Consider the following 19360-nt stretch of genomic DNA (forward strand, 5'->3'; position numbering starts at 1 on the left):
GAAGGATGGAAGGATGGAAGGATGGAAGGATGGAAGGATGGAAGGATGGAAGGATGGAAGGATGGAAGGATGGAAGGATGGAAGGATGGAAGGATGGGTGATTTCTTTGTTTTTAAATGTAGATTTAGTTAAAACAAATATGGGCGAAGGAGGGAAGGAAGGAAGGAAGGAAAGAAGGAAGGAAGGAGGGAAGGTTTTGGAAGGAAGGATGGAAGGAAGGATGGATGGAAGGCTTTTGAAGGAAGGAAGGAAGGTTTTTGAAGGAAGGAAGGAAGGAAGGAAGGAAGGATTGAAGGAAGGAAGGAAGGAAGGATTGAAGGAAGGAAGGATTGAAGGAAGGATTGAAGGAGGGAAGGTTTTGGAAGGAAGGATGGAAGGAAGGATGGATGGAAGGATGGATGGAAGGAAGGATGGAAGGAAGGATGGATGGAAGGTTTTTGAAGGAAGGGAGGAAGGTTTTTGAAGGAAGGAAGGAAGGAAGGAAGGTTTTTGAAGGAAGGAAGGGAGGAAGGGAGGAAGGAAGGAAGGTTTTTGAAGGAAGGAAGGAATGAAGGAAGGTTTTTGAAGGAAGGAAGGAAGGAAGGAAGGAAATGATTTCTTTGTTTTTAAATGTAGATTTGGTTAAAACAAATATGGGCGAAGTTAGGGAAGTTAGGAAGAAAGGAAGGAAGGAAGGAAGGAAGGAAGGAAGGAGGGAAGGAAGGAAGGAAGGAAGGAAGGAAGGAAGGAAGGAAGGAAGGAAGGAAGGAAGGAAGGAAGGAAGGAAGGAAGGAAGGAAGGAAGGAAGGAAGGAAGGAAGGAAGGAAGGAAGGAAGGAAGGAAGGAAGGTTTTGGAAGGAAGGATGGAAGGAAGGATGGATGGAAGGTTTTTGAAGGAAGGAAGGAAGGAAGGAAGGATTGAAGGAAGGAAGGATTGAAGGAGGGAAGGTTTTGGAAGGAAGGATGGATGGAAGGATGGATGGAAGGAAGGATGGAAGGAAGGATGGATGGAAGGTTTTTGAAGGAAGGGAGGAAGGTTTTTGAAGGAAGGAAGGAAGGAAGGAAGGGAGGAAGGAAGGGAGGTTTTTGAAGGAAGGAAGGAATGAAGGAAGGTTTTTGAAGGAAGGAAGGAAGGAAGGAAGGAAGGAAATGATTTCTTTGTTTTTAAATGTAGATTTGGTTAAAACAAATATGGGCGAAGTTAGGGAAGTTAGGAAGAAAGGAAGGAAGGAAGGAAGGAAGGAAGGCTTTCTTTGTTTTTAAATGTAGGTTTGGAAGGAAGGAAAGAAGGAAGGATGGAAGGACGGACGGAAGGAAGGAAGGATGGATGGATGGATGGATTTCTTTGTTTTTAAATGTAGATTTGGTTAAAACAAATATGGGCGAAGGAAGGAAGGAAGGAAAGAAGGAAGGAAGGAAGGAAGGAAGGGAGGCTTTCTTTGTTTTTAAATGTAGGTTTGGAAGGAAGGAAGGGAGGATGGAAGGAAGGATTGAAGGAAGGAGGGAAGGTTTTGGAAGGAAGGTTTTGGAAGGAAGGAAGGATGGAAGGAAGGATGGAAGGAAGGATGGAAGAAAGGAAGGAAGGAAGGAAGGTTTTTGAATGAAGGAAGGAAGGAAGGAAGGAAGGAAGGTTTTTGAAGGAAGGAAGGAAGGAAGGAAGGAAGGATTTGGTAGATTTGGTTAAAACAAATATGGGCGAAGGAAGGAAGGAAGGAAGGATTGAAGGAGGAAAAGGTTTTGGAAGGAAGGAAGGCTTTCTTTGTTTTTAAATGTAGGTTTGGAAGGAAGGAAGGATGGAAGGACAGAAGGAAGGAAGGATGGATGGATTTCTTTGTTTTTAAATGTAGATTTGGTTAAAACAAATATGGGCAAAGGAAGGAAGGAAGGAAGGAAGGAAGGAAGGAAGGAAGGCTTTCTTTGTTTTTAAATGTAGGTTTGGAAGGAAGGAAGGGAAGGAGAAGGATGGAAGGATGGAAGGATTGATTTTACAGGAATTTTAAGGATTTTAGTGCCATAGAATTAAAATCGGAAAGAAAAAAAACAAAGTATTAATAACATTATAAAAAACAAGTATAGTATTATGGAAATAAAATCAAAATATTATGAGAAGTCAATCTACCAAAATTATTTAAAAAGAAAGTTGAAATAGTTGGAATTTTACCAAAAAACAGCAAAAAAAAAATCTTAAAATATACACGTGTAGTAATGTGTAATATCAACGTGGCCATCGCATTATTTCATTTTCCATTTCCGACTTGACTCTGAGAGCAGTTTCAGTGGTTGCCATGTAAATCACTGATCCAAACAACTCTGATGGACTCTAATGATAGTCCTCCTCTTTCACATTGGACTCATTTGGCCTGTTTTGTATTCCTGTGCACTAACGGCACTGAATGAAAACCTGATGACAGAAATGGAACAACAATATCCTTAAGAAAGCATTTCAAAATCTGGCTGATTTTTTTTTTTTTTTTTTTTTTGCTTCAGATGTTTGCCGCCTTGATCATGACGGTGACATTTATTTGGTAAATGTCAAGATCACTTTGAGCTCTGGAGGGTTTGTCTCTTGATTGTCATGAAATCTAACTTTAACACTTCAAGCTTGTTGTTGACAGTTCTACGTTTGTGTCGGGTGGGTGGGGGGGGGGGGGGGGGTTGATTGGAGAGCACAGATATAACCGCCAATTGAAAATGTCGTCTGGAAAATTATTGTCTGCAAAAGTTGTGCATGCCGCAGCTGTTTTGATCTCATATCAGTTTGATTACTGTGTCATTTTTGATGTGATTACATTTTCTTTTGTTTGTGGTTTTTTTTTTGCAATCAGTGCGGCACTCTTGTGTGTTGTTTCAGGATATCCAAATCATTGTAATTGATGCCGACCCTTAATTACTTTGTTTTAGCATAAACAAGAAGTTGATGCTCTTTGGATGTTGAATACATTTTCCGCATATGTATAAATAGTCAGAATCAGAAGTTTTGTCATCATAAACACTGTACAGGTGTAACATGTTCAACGCTCACTCGTTTTTTAATTCAATATTATACCAGTTACTATTTGAAATAGTACTTTATCCCCAAAAAAACATTTTTAAGTTAATACATTGAGTAATAAAAGCGTACATTTGACTATAGGGGTGTTATATTATGTCTACAGGGCTCTAATAATGGTAAAAAAATATATGTACTGCCCTAACATGGCAGCTAGCTAACAGTTAAATATGCTACAGTAAACAAACAAGGTTTTTTTTTTCTCGTTGAGAAAATTCTCGAGTAATTCTTCTTCTCATACTGTAAAACTGCACAGAAACATAAACACGGCGCCAAAATATACATTATACACAGCGATATGTACGTGAAGAATAATCATCAATATGAGTACAGCTAGCATAATAGCTACACTCTTGTTAGCCGCAACTAGCATCACACTTAGCTAACCGAAACAAACGATACAGTTGTTAAAATTTAATTTCTCATGCCTTAAAATTATTTTAATTACGTTAATATACACAGCGATATGTACGTAAAGAATAATCATCAATATGAGTACAGCTAGCATAATAGCTACACTCTTTCTAGCCGCAACTAGCATCGCACTTAGCTCACCGAAACAAACGATAACAGTTGTAAAATTTAATTTCTCATGCTTAAAAATTATTTAAATTACGTTAAAAGTTACTTAAAGACATATAGTCTCCAAGGCGGAAATGTAATAGATGATATTTTGTTACAAGTGATAATTCGAGTTGAACAGCAGTGCATTATTTCGCCCACTAGGTGTCGCCAAATCAACAAGCCAAAAAAATACAACATATTAAAGGCAGCACAATGTATTTAATTTAGAAAGTCATGGCTTACAGGCTTTTAAATTTCATGTTATTAATATTGAATCCTACTACATGGAAGTTAATTTTTAATTTATTCTGCAAACCAATAAGCCGCGGTAAATGACTTTTAATAGATAGATTGTATTCTGTTACAAGTGATGGTTAGAGTTGAACAAGCAGTGGATTACTTTGTTTTTCCAACAAGTGTTGAAGTGTCCTCAATAGCTGCATTGCATTCGAAGAACGGCTTGGTGTTGGTCATTTGTCAAAGAGTTACAGGTTCTAATCCCCAATGAGCAATTGATCCAGACTTGCTACCGAGCGGGTTGATACCTTACATGGCATAAGTTGGAATATTGGAATTTGGCAGCACCGACTTCCGGAATAATGGTCCCATTCTTTTGCAGGGATCACTTTGCACATTATGAAGTGAAAAGATGCACAATTTCTGTGTAATATGATTTAGAGAAAATTAATAGCCACTATGATGCTTTTATAGGACATGAACAAAAGTGTTTGGGACAAGTCCAATCTTGAAAGTCGTGTTTCGTACTTAATGAAAAGTCCTTTCTGGTTCAGTTGTGACTATCCACCCCCCCCCCCCTCCTCCCATTGCACAAAGCCAAGTCCATTATTGTTATGGTTGAATGTGTTTGGTGTGGAATCTCATAATGACCTGAGACTTTGCAGCAGCGCTTGCATTACCATATAACCTTAGCACCTCTTTGTTTATTGCAGGGGAGCTGCTTTATATGGATGCTCATGCAAACACTCAGCCTTTGATTGAACTGAATGATTCGAGTCGGGATTCAGACGTTACAAATAAAAATGTGATCCGTTTCGTACATGTGGATTATGGTCATTTGTTCGTTTTTTGTGTGTGTTGTTTGGGTCTTGTACTGAAAACATGCATGTTTTTGTTATTAATTTATTCCAGGTCAGACAAAACTGACAAAAACAATGAAGAAATGGAATTATGGCACTTCAAAATGTAAAAAAAAAAGTCATTTATTGCAAACTAAAATAGGCTGTCCATCATCTGATCACATGTTTTCAAGTGTCAAAGAGCAAATACATAACGAAAAAAATGGATGCAAAAAATGATGTGTGGGCGACATGGTGGTCGAGTGGTTAGTGCGCAGACCTCACAGCTAGGAGGACCAGGGTTCGATTCCACCCTCAGCCATCTCTGTGTGGAGTTTGCATGTTCTCCCCGTGCATGCGTGGGTTTTCTCCGGGTACTCCGGTTTCCTCCCACATTCCAAAAAACATGCTAGGTTAATTAGCGACTCCAAATTGTCCATAGGTATGAATGTGAGTGTGAATGGTTGTTTGTCTATATGTGCCCTGTGATTGGCTGGGATAGGCTCCAGCACCCACCGTGACCCTCATGAGGATAAGCGGTACAAAATGAATGAATGAACATCACAAACTAGCAAGTCCAACAAGCAAGTTACCAGTAAGCAAGTTCACCAAGCTCTCGATCTCATTCTACATCACTCAATCCAGTGCATTAGCCTCATTGGTGAGTTGCAGGCATAACAAAACTCTGAAAAAAAGTATTATTTGTAGTCTGGAAAATACCGGAATCAGGGTCAAAGTCTACTTTATGTAATTGGTACTTGGGTACGTGGGTTTTCTCCGGGTACTCCGGTTTCCTCCCACATTCCAAAAACATGCTAGGTTAATTAGCGACTTTTTTTTTTTTTGACCAATTTTTTTTGTGAGGAAAAGCGGTAGAAAATGAATCAATGAACGACGATACCTCAATCGAATTAGGGGAAGGAATATTCCACCCCTGGGAATCCCGTTATATATTCATTCGGATTGGCACTTTTCTTTCGGAATGAGGTGTATACAAAGGTTACATTTTTTCCGTTTGAGCAAAAAAAACCGAAATCAATTGGAATATTTGGGTCCATGTATACGTGGATTAAGTTTATGACTTATAACTTTCTTTGGTGTCACAGTAGAGACGCCAGACTGAACTACATTGACTTAATTAGCCTTAAATATAGCATTGTACATCCACAGCGTGACAGCTGTTTTGACAGTGTGGCGAGAATGATGTGTGACAGGTGAGAAAGTTGACAGTTGATGAGCGGCACATAAAAAAAAAAAAAAAAAAATGACGGTGTCATGGTGGCAGATCCGGTGACAAGTGTGTGGGGGGGGGGTATCAGATCCAGATGTAGATCGGGTCATGTAGAGGCTAGAAGTTATCTTGTAGTGGTTGTTAGTTTTAGCTTTATATTCCATAGATTAGAGGTCTCAAACAAGCGGCCCGCGGGCCAAATGTGGCCCGCAGGACACAAGTTTGAGGCCCTTGCCTTGATATGAAAGTTTAATGTTAGTGCGGCCCCGTGCAAATTTGATATGGATGCTGTATGGTATCATGTACCCAGAAAAAAATATTACGTTTGATTAATGTTCATGTTAAAGGTTAAATAACTGTTAATAGTTATCCTCCCTATCCGTGTGGAAGTGGTAAGTTTTTGGCTATTTAAGTTTAAAGGAAATAACTTGAAGGCTACCGTTTAGGTCGCTAGTTTGCGAGTTAGCATGTGTCTCAAGACCCTGCAGTTGCGCAATATGTTGTAAATAAAATAGTATAAATGTGACTATAGTCGTGTTTTGTCATGTCTACAGGGCTCTAATAATGCTTTGTTCATTTTAATCTGAAAAAAATAATTTGTCTACCCACCAACTATATGTGGTTTCTTAATTTTTAATTTTTTGTCATTTTATTATTATTATTATATTTATTTATTACTGATTGATTTTCTTTATTCTTGATTTGTTTATTTATTTTTCATCTTATTTTGTGTAGAAAAATAAAAATGAAGATATTTTAGAACAGTGGAATGTTTTATCCGAGCTTTTATTGTAGAAAATCGGAACCAAAGTTTATTAATTTTTCTGTTTTTAATAAATGCGTTTTTTTTTTTTTAGAAAACCTGATGCGGCCCAGCCTCGCCCAAACCCTAGCTCCAGTGCCCCCCCCCCCCCCCCCCCCCCCCAGGTAAATTGAGTTTTAGACCCCTGCCATAGATAGATAGTGTCATTCCCACCTATTCCCACTTAATTTAAGTGTATTAAAATAACAGGAAATAGTTCATTGTGGAATAGCATGACCTGTCGGAAAAGAAATATTGCATGGCAACCATTGTTAATAAGCATTACTGTCAAAGTTGAGTTATCTGTCCCCAAAAATAGCACGTCACACTGTACATCTACGATATGACAGCTGTTTGACAGGGTGAGAAATAGGACACACGCGGCATGATACTGCGAGAAGGGTCGTTTGCATTTCGATGTGTGTGTGTGTGTGTGACTGTGGCGGTTACGCCATTAGTGTGCGAGAATACGCTGCTGCTGCTGCTGCTGCTGCTGCCGTACGGAGGTGACCGCCTGCAGAAGCGACAGTTAGCGGCTCCGGGCGAATGTTGTCATCCATTTTAATTAATGGTGGACTTTGACACTTGAAGCGTTGGAGAGTGGAAGCTGATTATCTTGACGCCTCTCTGACTGGGTGACTGACTGACGTCGACATATGCGGTTGGTGGCATAACCGAAACCAGGAATAACCATTGCTTGGATGTTTATTTCTGATTTTGTGATTTGGGAGTCAACCATGCATGTCGACATCAACTTCGGCGGACATTTTTTTTTTTTTAAATAACATTGTGGACCGGGGACATTGATGGATTATTCGCTGTCTTACCGCATTATCCAGACTAAAAGTCACTCTGGAGTCTAACTAGCATCAGCATAAACAACATACCTTATACATTGATTGAGTGATGTAGAATGAGATCGGGAGCTTGGTGAACTTGCTTACTGGTAACTTGCTTGTTTGTGATGTTCATTCATTCATTTTCTATTGCTTATACTACCGAGAGTCACGGTGGGTGCTGGAGCCTATCCCAGCCGTATTTGGGTGAGAAGGCGGGGTACACCCTGGACTGGTCCCCGGCCAATCGCAGTACCTGGGAAGCTGAATAAGCTGAATTAAGATCACAAACTAGGCTGCACAACAGAAAAAAGTGGTTAGCATGGAGGCCTCACAGCTTGGAGACCCGAGTTCAATTCCACCCTCGGCCATGTCTGTGTGGAATTTCTAGGTTAATTGGCGACTCTAAATTGTCCATAGGTATGAATGTGAGTGTGAATGGTTGTTTGTCTATATGTGCCCTGTGATTGGCTGGCCACCAGTCCAGGGTGTACCCCGCTTCTCGCATGAAGACAGCTGGGATAGGCTCCAGCACCCACCTCGTGAGGATAAGCGGTTGAAAATGAATGAATGAATTTTAGAGCCCTCTAGGCATGAAGTAACACCCCTATAGTGAACTTTATACTCATATTACCCAATATAGTAGACATAATAAGAGAAAATATGATGTTTTTATGCAGCATGGCGGACGAGTGATTAGCACGAGGGCCTTACAGCTGGGCGACCCGAGTTCAATTCCACCCTCGGCCATCTCTGTGTGGAGTTTGCATGTTCTCCCACATTCCAAAAGCATGCTAGGTTAATTAGCGACTCCAAATTGTCCATAGGTATGAATGTGAGTGTGAATGGTTGTTTGACTATATGTGCCCTGTGATTGGCTGGCCACAAGTCCAGGGTGTACCCCGCTTCTCGCATGAAGACAGCTGGGATAGGCTCCAGCACCCACCGCGACCCTCGTGAGGATAAGCGGTTGAAAATGAATTAATGAATTTTAGAGCCCTGTAGGCATGAAGTAACACCCCTATAGTGAACTTTATACTCATATTACCCAATATAGTAGACATAATAAGAGAAAATATGATGTTTTTACGCAGCATGGCGGACGAGTGATTAGCACGAGGGCCTTACAGCTAGGCGACCCGAGTTCAATTCCACCCTCAGCCATCTCTGTGTGGAGTTTGCATGTTCTCCCCAAGGACTCCCACATTCCAAAAACATGCTAGGTTAATTGACGACTCCAAATTGTCCATAGGTATGAATGTGAGTGTGAATGGTTGTTTGTCTATATGTGCCCTGTGATTGGCTGGCCACCAGTCCAGGGTGTACCCCGCTCCTCGCATGAAGACAGCTGGGATAGGCTCCAGCACCCACCGCGACCCTCGTGAGGATAAGCGGTTGAAAATGAATGAATGAATGAATTTTAGAGCCCTCTAGGCATGAAGTAACACCCCTATAGTGAACTTTATATTAATATCACCCAATATAGTAGACATAATAAGAGAAAATAAGATGTTTTTACGCAGCATGGCAGACGAGTGATTAGCACGAGGGCCTTACAGCTAGGAGACCCGAGTTCAATTCCACCCTCAGCCATCTCTGTGTGGAGTTTGCATGTTCTCCCCAAGGACTCCCACATTCCAAAAACATGCTAGGTTAATTGACGACTCCAAATTGTCCATAGGTATGAATGTGAGTGTGAATGGTTGTTTGACTATATGTGCTCTGTGATTGGCTGGGATACGCTCCAGCACCCACCGCGACCCTCGTGAGGATAAGCGGTACAAAATGAATGAATGAACATCACAAACTAGCGAGTCCAACAAGCAAGTTACCAGTAAGCAAGTTCACCAAGCTCTCGATCTCATTCTAGTGCATTAGCCTCATTGGTTAGTTGCAGGACTAACAAAACTCTGAAAATAAGTATTATTTGTAGTCTGGAAAATACCGGAACCAGGGTCAAAGTCTACTTTATGTAATTGGTACTTGAGATTAACTCAGAATATTTCAATTAATTTGCTATTGATGTAACCTGAACACAAAAGAGCTAAAAAAAAACAACAAAAAAACATTAGAATTAAAAATATGTCCACAGCTCTGTAACATTCATGTTGTTGTTTGAATTTACTGTGAGTCATATATAATGGTTGTTTTTGTCCGGTGGATCAAATGAGTTCAACTCCGACAAGGAACATCATCATTCACAAACTCATTGAGTGCACCTCGCCTTCAGCCAAAGAATGGAGAGAGCACAACAACTGCTGTTCATTATCTGCGCTATGGGCTGAAACACTCGGATGTGTGATGTTAATGAGATGAGAACTCGTCATTTTGTGGCTGGTTTGGAAACAAGTCAAAAGTAGGAGATTTGCAATTCAACGTTCACCGCAATGCAAATTCACCGATTTTTATCATCTTTATGGTAATGGTTTTATTTCATTTGAACATGCATCAGATTACAATTGAATGCATCACGTAATCAGTTCACAGTTCCACATGTCCAAAAGGAGTAGGAAGAAGCAAAGCTTATTAAATTCTACCCCTCCATCTGGTACTTTTACAATCAGTAACAGCATCAGCATTTTATGTTCATGGAATATGTTAAACAAGTATAAAATATTGCTGATTTTTATTGCAAATGCTGCACAGAAATCGGAATGTCAACATCCATGGTCATGAAATATGTTAAACAAGTAGCATATTGAAGACTTTTATTGCAAATGCTGCACAGAAATCGGGAAAAAAAATGTCAACGTCCAGTATTTTATGCTCATGAAATATGTTAAAAAGTGGAATATTGAAGACTTTTATTGCAAATGTTGCAAAGTAATCGGAATGTCAACATCCATGGTCATGAAATATGTTAAACAAGTGGCATGTTGAAGACTTTTATTGCAAATGCTGAACAGAAATTGGAAAAAAATGTCAACAACCAGTATTTTATGCTCATGAAATATGTTAAAAAGTGGAATATTGAAGACTTTTATTGCAAATGCTGAACAGAAATTGGAAAAAAATGTCAACAACCAGTATTTTATGCTCATGAAATATGTTAAAAAGTGGAATATTGAAGACTTTTATTGCAAATGTTGCGCAGAAATCTGAATGTCAACATCCATGCTCATGAAATATGTTAAACAAGTAGCATATTGAAGACTTTTATTGCAAATGCTGAACAGAAATCAGGAAAAAAATGTCAACGTCCAGCATTTTATGCTTATGAAATATGTTAAACAAGTAGCATATTGAAGACTTTTATTGCAAATGCTGCACAGAAATCGAAATAAATTTCAACGTCCAGCATTTTATGCTCATGAAATATGTTAAACAAGTGGACTATTGAAGACTTTTATTGCAAATGCTGCACAGAAATCGGAATGTCAACGTCCATGCTCATGAAATATGTTAAACAAGTAGCATATTGAAGACTTTTATTGCAAATGCTGAACAGAAATCGGAAAAAAAATGTCAACAACCAGTATTTTATGCTTATGAAATATGTTAAAAAGTGGAATATTGAAGACTTTTATTGCAAATGCTGACCAGAAATCGAAATAAATGTCAACATCCAGCTTTTTTAACTCATTACTAATACATCTCATGTCCTAATAAATCAATAAAAATGCATTTGACTAGCTCATATAATAAATTCTTAACCCCGAATAGACACCTTGTACACGCTGCAGTAGAGGAAATAAAGTATATGAACATATTTAAGAGGGTGGGATTGACCACTCTACCACCATGCAGCCCTCATTACATTACACAATATGACAAAAAAAATGCTAAAATCATCACACAGCAACTTGACACTCAAAAGGTAGCTGAGTTGCTATGAGTTTTATATTTAAAAAAAACACAACTCTTATTCCCATAATGCATTGTTCCTTTGGCCAACAGCTGCTATGGGTTCTCAGACATGGCTCATGGTGGTCTGGGAGCCAAAATATGTACACTGGAGCATATTTACGCATCATAGTCTTTACTGGGAGAAGGTCTGGAAAAGAGTTCAGCATCCTGACAGCCTGATAGATGAAGCTATCCCTCAGTCTGCTGGTCCTCGCTTGCAGGCTCCTCAGCCTCCTCCCCTGGATGGAAAGGTGATGTGAGTGGGTGGGTGGGGTCTTACGTGATGGTGAGCGCTCTGCTGATCAAGCGCGTACTATAGACGTCCTGGAGGGAAGGGGGAGCGGTGGATGGTCTTCTGGGGGAAAAGGAGGCGGGGTTGGGCTTCCTTGGTCAGCGATGTGATGGTGGTGCTCCAGGAGAGGTCCTCAGTAAGAAGTAAGGGGCTAAGAACACATCCCTGAGGGACCCCCCCGTGTTCAGTTCCCCAGTCCAACAGTGTTTGGACTTTTAGCTCCTTAGATAGGGCTGCTTGGAATGCTAAGACTCCACTGGATCCGGTGCCAGTTGGTGCCAGTTCATGGCAATGCAACTTTCTGTGTCACCAATAAGGTGCTTAGTGGCATGCAGTGGCTCAAACTGCCTCCCAACTGGCTCGTGGTGGCACGTAACGGCGGTAAAAATTGAGTTTGGCGGCAAGAAAATTTTGTATCAAGCAATTGAAGTTTCCACCAAGTGGAACCAAATGTCACAAACAATACATGTATTGGAATCCACTGGAATGTAATGGCGCGAGCCAAGTTGCGCCAAGAAAAGCTCTGATAAAACATTCCACTGTTCTCAAATATCTTCATTTTTATTTTTCTACACAAAATAAGATTAAGAATAAAGAAAATCAATCAGTAATAAATATATACAATAATAATAATAATAAAACGGCAAATAATAAAAACTTAAGAAACCACATATAGTTGGTGGGTAGACAAATTATTTTTTTCAGATTAAAATGAACAAAGCATTATTAGAGCCCTGTAGACATGACAAAACACGACTATAGTCACATTTATACTCTTTTTATTTACAACATATTGCGCAACTGCAGGGTCTTGAGACACATGCTAACCCGCAAACGAGAGAGCTAGCGACCTAAACGGTAGCCTCCAAGTTATTTCCTTTAAACTTAAAAAGCCAAAAAATTACCACTTCCACACGGATAGGGAGGATAACTATTAACAGTTATAACATCAAACTTTCATATCAAGGCGGGGGCCTCAAACTAGTGTCCTGCGGGCCACATTTGGCCCGCGGGCCGCGTGTTTGAGACCCCTGCTTTAAGCTCTTTCAACTAAAAAAATAACATTTTCAAGTAACCATTTAAATCCCCACAAGCCTTTAAATCTAAAATCCGACGAAAATGAATCAAAAATTTCTTTAATTTCTTCATGCATCCTTCAAGTTCTGTCTTCCCACCGTCAATAAACAAATTAAACAGATTTTAATGTGAGAATCCAATAAGAAAAATATGATCCACCTACAAATCCTGGCAATAAAAGTACAGATTCTTTTGGGTGTAGTAAATTCTCTTAAACCTCTGCATATGCCTTAGGGCCCTTTTTATAGGCAGGCTTGTGATCAATAACTGCCATATTCTAACTACTTCTATTTCCTTGACTCTTCTAAAGTGCTCTTTCGGGACAAATGGTGTACGGGTAGACATTTCCTATAAGATACAATCCAAATTCATTCCAAAATCCACCCATTACTACCCGTTATATCGCAGATGGTCTTTTTCAAGGATCCTCATCTTTTTGATAGTTTAGGATCAATGCAGTTTGCCTGATAACCGACCGACAAGAGCCATTGTGACTGCTTACTAATGGCCCCCTTAAACGCTGTCGTCAGTTGTTAATGGGAAACAACACAGGGACTAATGACAAACTGCCATGCCTCTTTTAATTCGGCTAAATTTGAGCAAACGAGGTGAATAGATGAGGCTTTTAAGTCCCTACAAGAGTGTACTATTAACCTGCTATGCAATAGTTTGTGCAAAAGTGATAGCAGGCTTTAAAAATAATATTATTCACACCTCGGGTACAGCTTTGTGTTTGCTTAGAGGGGTTATGTATGCTTTTATGCACAATATTTACCTTCTACATGTAATGCTGCTTTACATTAGGTCTCGAAGCCTGCAGCCTTGACTCTTCAAGTGTCTTTGCAAGCCCTCCAGGGTGAGCTTTGGCTTATTTTAATGTAAATATACAGGTTGCACTTGTGGTTTGTATAGTTACATCACAATGGAAGACCTTGTCGACCCACGCAGACAATGAGTTGAGTATGATTGAACCATTATGTGGAGCTGTACTGACATCTAGCGGTGGGAAAGAGTACTGTTTTTGTTCAACCTCTTCACTGTGTTGGTTATACTGTAATACTGCATGTTAATGGCGAAAAAAATATAAAATAAATAATTATTATTATATAATCTATAATAAATACATTATCTAATATAGGTGTATGTTAAATTGTAAAAAAAAGAAACTGCGGCCCACAATATGTAATATGTAACCCAATGTAATGTTGTCATTCACCAGCACTTCCGCTTCCGGGTCGCACGAGGGCTATAACTGTTAGAAACGTGTTGTTGTCGATTGTTGAGTGGAGAGTAATAAAGTTGGTTTCAAATTTATATGAAAATCGTGCATTACCTATTGAAACCCGGAAGTTTTATTAGCGAGTCTTTATTTTGAAGGCAGGACTTCAACCGGATATAGAAAGTATCGCTCCGAGTGTTGCCGAGGAAACCCGAAAGCGGAAATTGTTTCTGAAGTTGTCAATCAGACGAGATGTGAACTACGCCTTGGGGTCAGTTTGAGTCCACCTTTTACAATATACGACAAAGGTAATGTGTCTTTTACAAGTTATTTACACCAGGATACATAATATTGTGTTTTTAAAAGTCTGAATCCAACAAAAATGCGCATTATTGTAATATTTTACCTGCTTGCGTCTAGCGGATGTTACGTACTGTACGTGATGTGAGGCACTTCCGGTCCGGTTGACTGAGGAGACAGGCGTTGTTTCCAGCCAAGCATCCAACTCAGCCACAATGGGCGATGTGTCGCTACATTTGACAAACGTTTCCGTGACGCAGGTAAGCTAGCGCTAATGTACTAATGCTAAAATGTACATCCTAGTTAAAATCCTAGTCACGTGACGGCAGGCTTACAGTGTATCACTTATACAAAAAGACCAAGAAATGACACCTCTACCTAATTATAACATTATTTATTCACATATGTGCAGTGTTCTCCACCTCCAAGCCCTAAACCAAGCAGGGACAATGAGAGCATGAAGCTGGGTGATAAGCAGAGAGAAAAGACCCCACGGAGGATCATCCATTTCTCCAGTGGGGAGACCATGGAGGAGTACAGCACTGATGAAGAGGATGAGGAAGGCAAGGACCCAGAAAGAAAAGACCTGCTCTCCTCCCCGGTTGGTGCCGTGAGGGTAAGCAAGCTTTGTCTGTGAATAATGAATAATGTAAATTATGGAGGGGTCGTTTTTTTGATAGTATTTCCTGGGGGGGCACGTTTAAATGAAATAAAATGACACAATACAAAACATTAAAAACATGGCACCCGTATCCTTTGATTTTTTTGGTATGTGGCCACCATTGGAAAAAGTCTGGTCTAACTAATTATTTATGAATATGGTCATGGTAATGGTTTTATTTCATTTGAACATGCATCAGATTACAATTGAATGCATCACATAATCAGTTCACAGTTCCACACGTCCAAAAGGAGTAGGAAGAAGCAAAGCTTATTAAATCCTACCCCTTCATCTGGTACTTTTACAATCAGTAACTGTTACATTTCTTCACTTCCTGCTTTCCATAATATAGTTTAAGTTTTTTTATTTTATTATTTTTTTGTTTGAATTTTTAATTTTGTATGCTTCATTCATTGTTTTTTCATCATTTGTTCACTTCCTGCTTTCCTAATATACTTTAAGTATTCTTTATTTTATAATTTTTTGCTATAATTTTTTAATTTTTTATGCTTCACTCATATTGTTTTTCCATCATTTGTTCACTTCCTGCTTTCCATAATATCATTTAAGTTTTTTTAATTTTATTATTTTTTTGTCTGAATTTTTTATTTTTTATGCTTCATTCATTGTTTTTTTGGACATTTGTTCACTTCCTGCTTTCCTAATATACTTTAAGTATTTTTTATTTTATAATTTTTTGCTATAATTTTTTAATTTTTTATGCTTCACTCATATTGTTTTTCCATCATTTGTTCACTTCCTGCTTTCCATAATATCGTTTAAGTTTTTTTATTTTATAATTTTTTTGTCTGAATTTTTAATTTTTTATGCTTCATTCATTGTCTTTTGTCATTTGTTCACTTCCTGCTTTCCTAATATACTTTAAGTATTTTTTTATTTTATTATTTTTTGCTATATTTTTTTAATTTTTTATGCTTCACTCATTGTTTTTTCATAATTTGTTCACTTCCTGCTTTCCTAATATAGTTTATGGTTTTTTTTATTATTATTATTTTGTTTTCATTTTTTAATTTTTGAATTGTTTTATGCTTCACTCGTATTGTTTTTTCTTCATTTGTTCACTTCCTGCTTTCCTAATATAGGTTTTTGGTTTTTTTTGACCATACAATGACATATTGGGTACCATAGCAACTGTCAATATAGTGATATATATAGCACATCATGACTGGTTCAGAATATATGTACTATTTTGGACCTTTTAACAAATTAAAAAATATTTTTTTAGTATGTGACTGTTAGTGGAAAAAGTTTGGACACCCCTGTTTTGAACCCTCAGAGTTATTAAATGGCCCCCAGGGCTGCACTTTGACCACCCATGGTTTAACATTGTACTAACTAAAGTGAACAACATCCTACCATGTTCAAGTATCTTCCTGCCAGAAATGTAGAATGAATTGACTGGTGATATAGCGCCCTCTGCTGGATTTTTATAGCTACATCACCCCTTTTTCACCATCAAACCACCATCTTTTGGCTTTACCGTTTAAAAATAAGCTATTTTACAATTTAAATTAGTGAAAAGGAATCCTCGACAAAAGTTTGGAAGCTTGTCGATAGATGACAGCATTGTTAATTTACATAACTGATTGAAAAACGCTCATCATCAGCATGTACAGAATGTGACTTTGGACACAATAGCTGGTGAAAAGCCACATCATAATTACTGTATGTCATTTATATTGCAGTCAAAGATGACTTGGGGTCCTTATTTCTGGTTCTACATGTGGAGAGCTGCAACATCAACTATCTCAGGTTTGTTTACAAAGTGACCCATTTTCCTTGACTGCATTTTTAAAATTTGCAGACTTCAGTTATGCAGCACGACTGTCAAGCCGCCAGCAGCCATATAAATATGATTCTAACTGAAAGGAACGCTATTTATTGATGAATTACCCTAGCAGCAGCAGGAGGTTATGATAGCAAAAACATGTTGTTTTTGTTTTGGTCGGGTGTCTTCCATATTACAGCTAAGCAGTTTGGATATTTTTTTGTATATTTTTCATTTTTATTATCAAATTAAAAGTCAAATTAGTGTTTTCTACATGAAGAAAATAATTGGGCATGAGACTCCATCTTGTATCCTGTAATGGGAAGTTTATTCATTTATTCATTCATTCATTTTCTACCGCTTATCCTCACAAAGGTTGCGGGGGTGCTGGAGCCTATCCCAGCTGTCTTCAGGCGGTGGGTACACCCCGGACTGGTCGCCAGCCAATCACAGGGCACATATAGACAAACAACCATTCACACTCACATTCATACCTATGGACAATTTGGAGTCGCTAATTAACCTAGCATGTTTTTGGAATGTGGGAGGAAACCGGAGTACCCGGAAAAAACACGCATGCACAGGGAGAACATGCAAACTCCACACAGAGATGGCCCAGGGTGGAATTGAACTCGGGTCTCCTAACCACTCGACCGCCATGCAGCGTAAAAACATTATTTTCTCTTATTATGTCTACTATATTGGGTAATATGAGTATAAAGTTCACTATAGGGGTGTTACTTCATATCTAGAGGGCTCTAAAATTCATTCATTCATTTATTTATTTTGTACCGCTTATCCTCACGAGGGTCGCGGGGGGTGCTGGAGCCTATCCCAGCTGTCTTTGAGGAAAAAGGCGGGGTACACCCTGGACTGGTGGCCAGCCAATCACAGAACACATATAGACAAACAACCATTCACACTCACATTCATACCTATGGACAATTTGGAGTCGCTAATTAACCTAGCATGTTTTTGGAATGTGGGAGGAAACCGGAGTACCCGGAAAAAACACGCATGCACGGGAAGAACATGCAAACTCCACACTGAGATGTATTGGAGTTTAAGGTGTTGAAAAATGTTTTTTAATATTAAAATTTTTTGATTTTCCAATACTGTCTTCCAGCCTGTGACTACCTCGGGGAGAGGATGGCCTCCTTTTTTGGGATAACATCAGCCAAGTATCAGTACGCCATCGATGAATATTACAGGATAAAGAAACAGGTAAATCCAATGAGGGCATTTCTTACTTAATTCAAACGTTTGATTAAGTATTAACGCTTCCTCATGTCCACGCGTGTCAGAGGGAGGAGCAGAACGAGGAAACCCGCCTGTCAGAAGAAGCGGAACACACCTTCGACCAGTCACATGTTCAGGAAGCAGACGAGCCAATCACCGACACGGAAACTCCCGTATCTCCGCCCGGTGTGGCCTACCAAATCCAAAATGAACATCAGGTATCTTCCGTTACCATGGTCGTCCCCGCTATCGTCACGGCGACTTAACCATTCTTAGTCACGCACACGAAATGTCTGAATGAACTTAACACAGATATAGCAGTAAGTCATTTTAACGTATTAATTTTCACATGCAAACTAAATGCAAAATGTGCACTGTTATCTCCTGATGTGAGACATTTTTGTCATTTTTTTTTCATTTTCATTGTAACCTTAAGTGTCTTATTCGGAAGTAAGATCGGTGCACAAAATCAAACGGCCTCCAAAAGTTGCAAGTCAAATTTTGCTCCTCTCGTGTGCCTTTACTAGAATGTGCCTGGATCACCACTTCAGCCAAGGCAGCACATAAGTACATAGTACATACGTAGTACATAGTACATAAGACACCATCATTGTATCAAGAGCATTGACTTTGCACTGCAGGGCGCACACATATTTTGCTTATTTTTGCTTTTTTTTTTTTTTTTTACTGGAAAACACTTTTATGTGTAACGATACCACTCACCAAACACATCATTATAGCACTGCTCAGTTTTAATACATTTTAGAGCATGTGTAGTCTCAACAATGTTTATTATTATCTTGCTAATTTGCACATGTGAATCATATAGAAAGCTCTCATTCTCTTTTATATCACAATACAACCACATTAATATGTTGTACATGCACTCTTAGTCAAAATTCAGCATCATTAACTTCAATTGAATTGCACTGGATTTTGCTCGAATGTCAGGTGTATTTTTTGTGTTGATTTGTATTTCAGGATAGTAATTATGGGGTGTAACGGTACACATAATTATATGTTTTGGTACAGGGCTTTTATATTAACTCCCCTCATAGTGTCCCTAAACATGGATCAAAATTCAGGACATTTGGCAAAGAAGTGGAGATCTAAAACCGTGCAGCCCAACCTTTGCCTAGCCAGGGTTAGCATAGACATCCCCTTCCATCATGAAACAAGAGAGATGTTGAAAGTGTAATTTTCAGTCTGTCAACACACCATGCACACTCATGTTTGAAGCAAATCATTTCAACGGCACTGAGAATATTCTGTGTGAATATTTTAATGCCATACAAATTTCCCCTGAAAGGCAGCGAAACATGGAGACTAGAAGTAGTTCACAACGTAATATGTCACGCTGAGGTCAGCACACAAAACAAAACAAAACAAAAAAAAGATAT

The 19360-nt window shown here is 38.9% G+C and overlaps 1 protein-coding gene across 1 annotated transcript; it reads left to right on the plus strand.

Annotated features, from left to right (window-relative positions):
- The first annotated feature begins 14107 nt into the window (after positions 1-14107).
- Positions 14108-19082, plus strand: LOC131139614 (protein FAM177A1-like). The gene is made up of 6 exons (XM_058089373.2): positions 14108-14279; positions 14392-14531; positions 14684-14887; positions 16639-16705; positions 17848-17945; positions 18026-19082. Exons 2-6 carry the CDS (start codon positions 14487-14489, stop codon positions 18224-18226), a joined length of 615 nt encoding a protein of 204 aa, XP_057945356.2. The 5' UTR covers positions 14108-14279; positions 14392-14486; the 3' UTR covers positions 18227-19082.
- The last annotated feature ends 278 nt before the right edge of the window (positions 19083-19360 follow it).

The sequence above is a fragment of the Doryrhamphus excisus genome, linkage group LG11 (assembly GCF_037039965.1).
Source record: "Doryrhamphus excisus strain RoL-2023G ecotype Guam linkage group LG11, RoL_Dexc_Guam_v1.1, whole genome shotgun sequence".
Taxonomy (NCBI): domain Eukaryota; kingdom Metazoa; phylum Chordata; class Actinopteri; order Syngnathiformes; family Syngnathidae; genus Doryrhamphus; species Doryrhamphus excisus.

Coding starts and splice junctions, on each gene's coding strand:
- LOC131139614 (XM_058089373.2), top strand. CDS start 14,487: ATGGGCGATGTGTCGCTACATTTGACAAACGTTTCCGTGACGCAG. Junction 14,888..16,638: donor CCCCGGTTGGTGCCGTGAGG/GTAAGCAAGCTT, acceptor TTTATATTGCAG/TCAAAGATGACTTGGGGTCC. Junction 17,946..18,025: donor ATTACAGGATAAAGAAACAG/GTAAATCCAATG, acceptor CACGCGTGTCAG/AGGGAGGAGCAGAACGAGGA.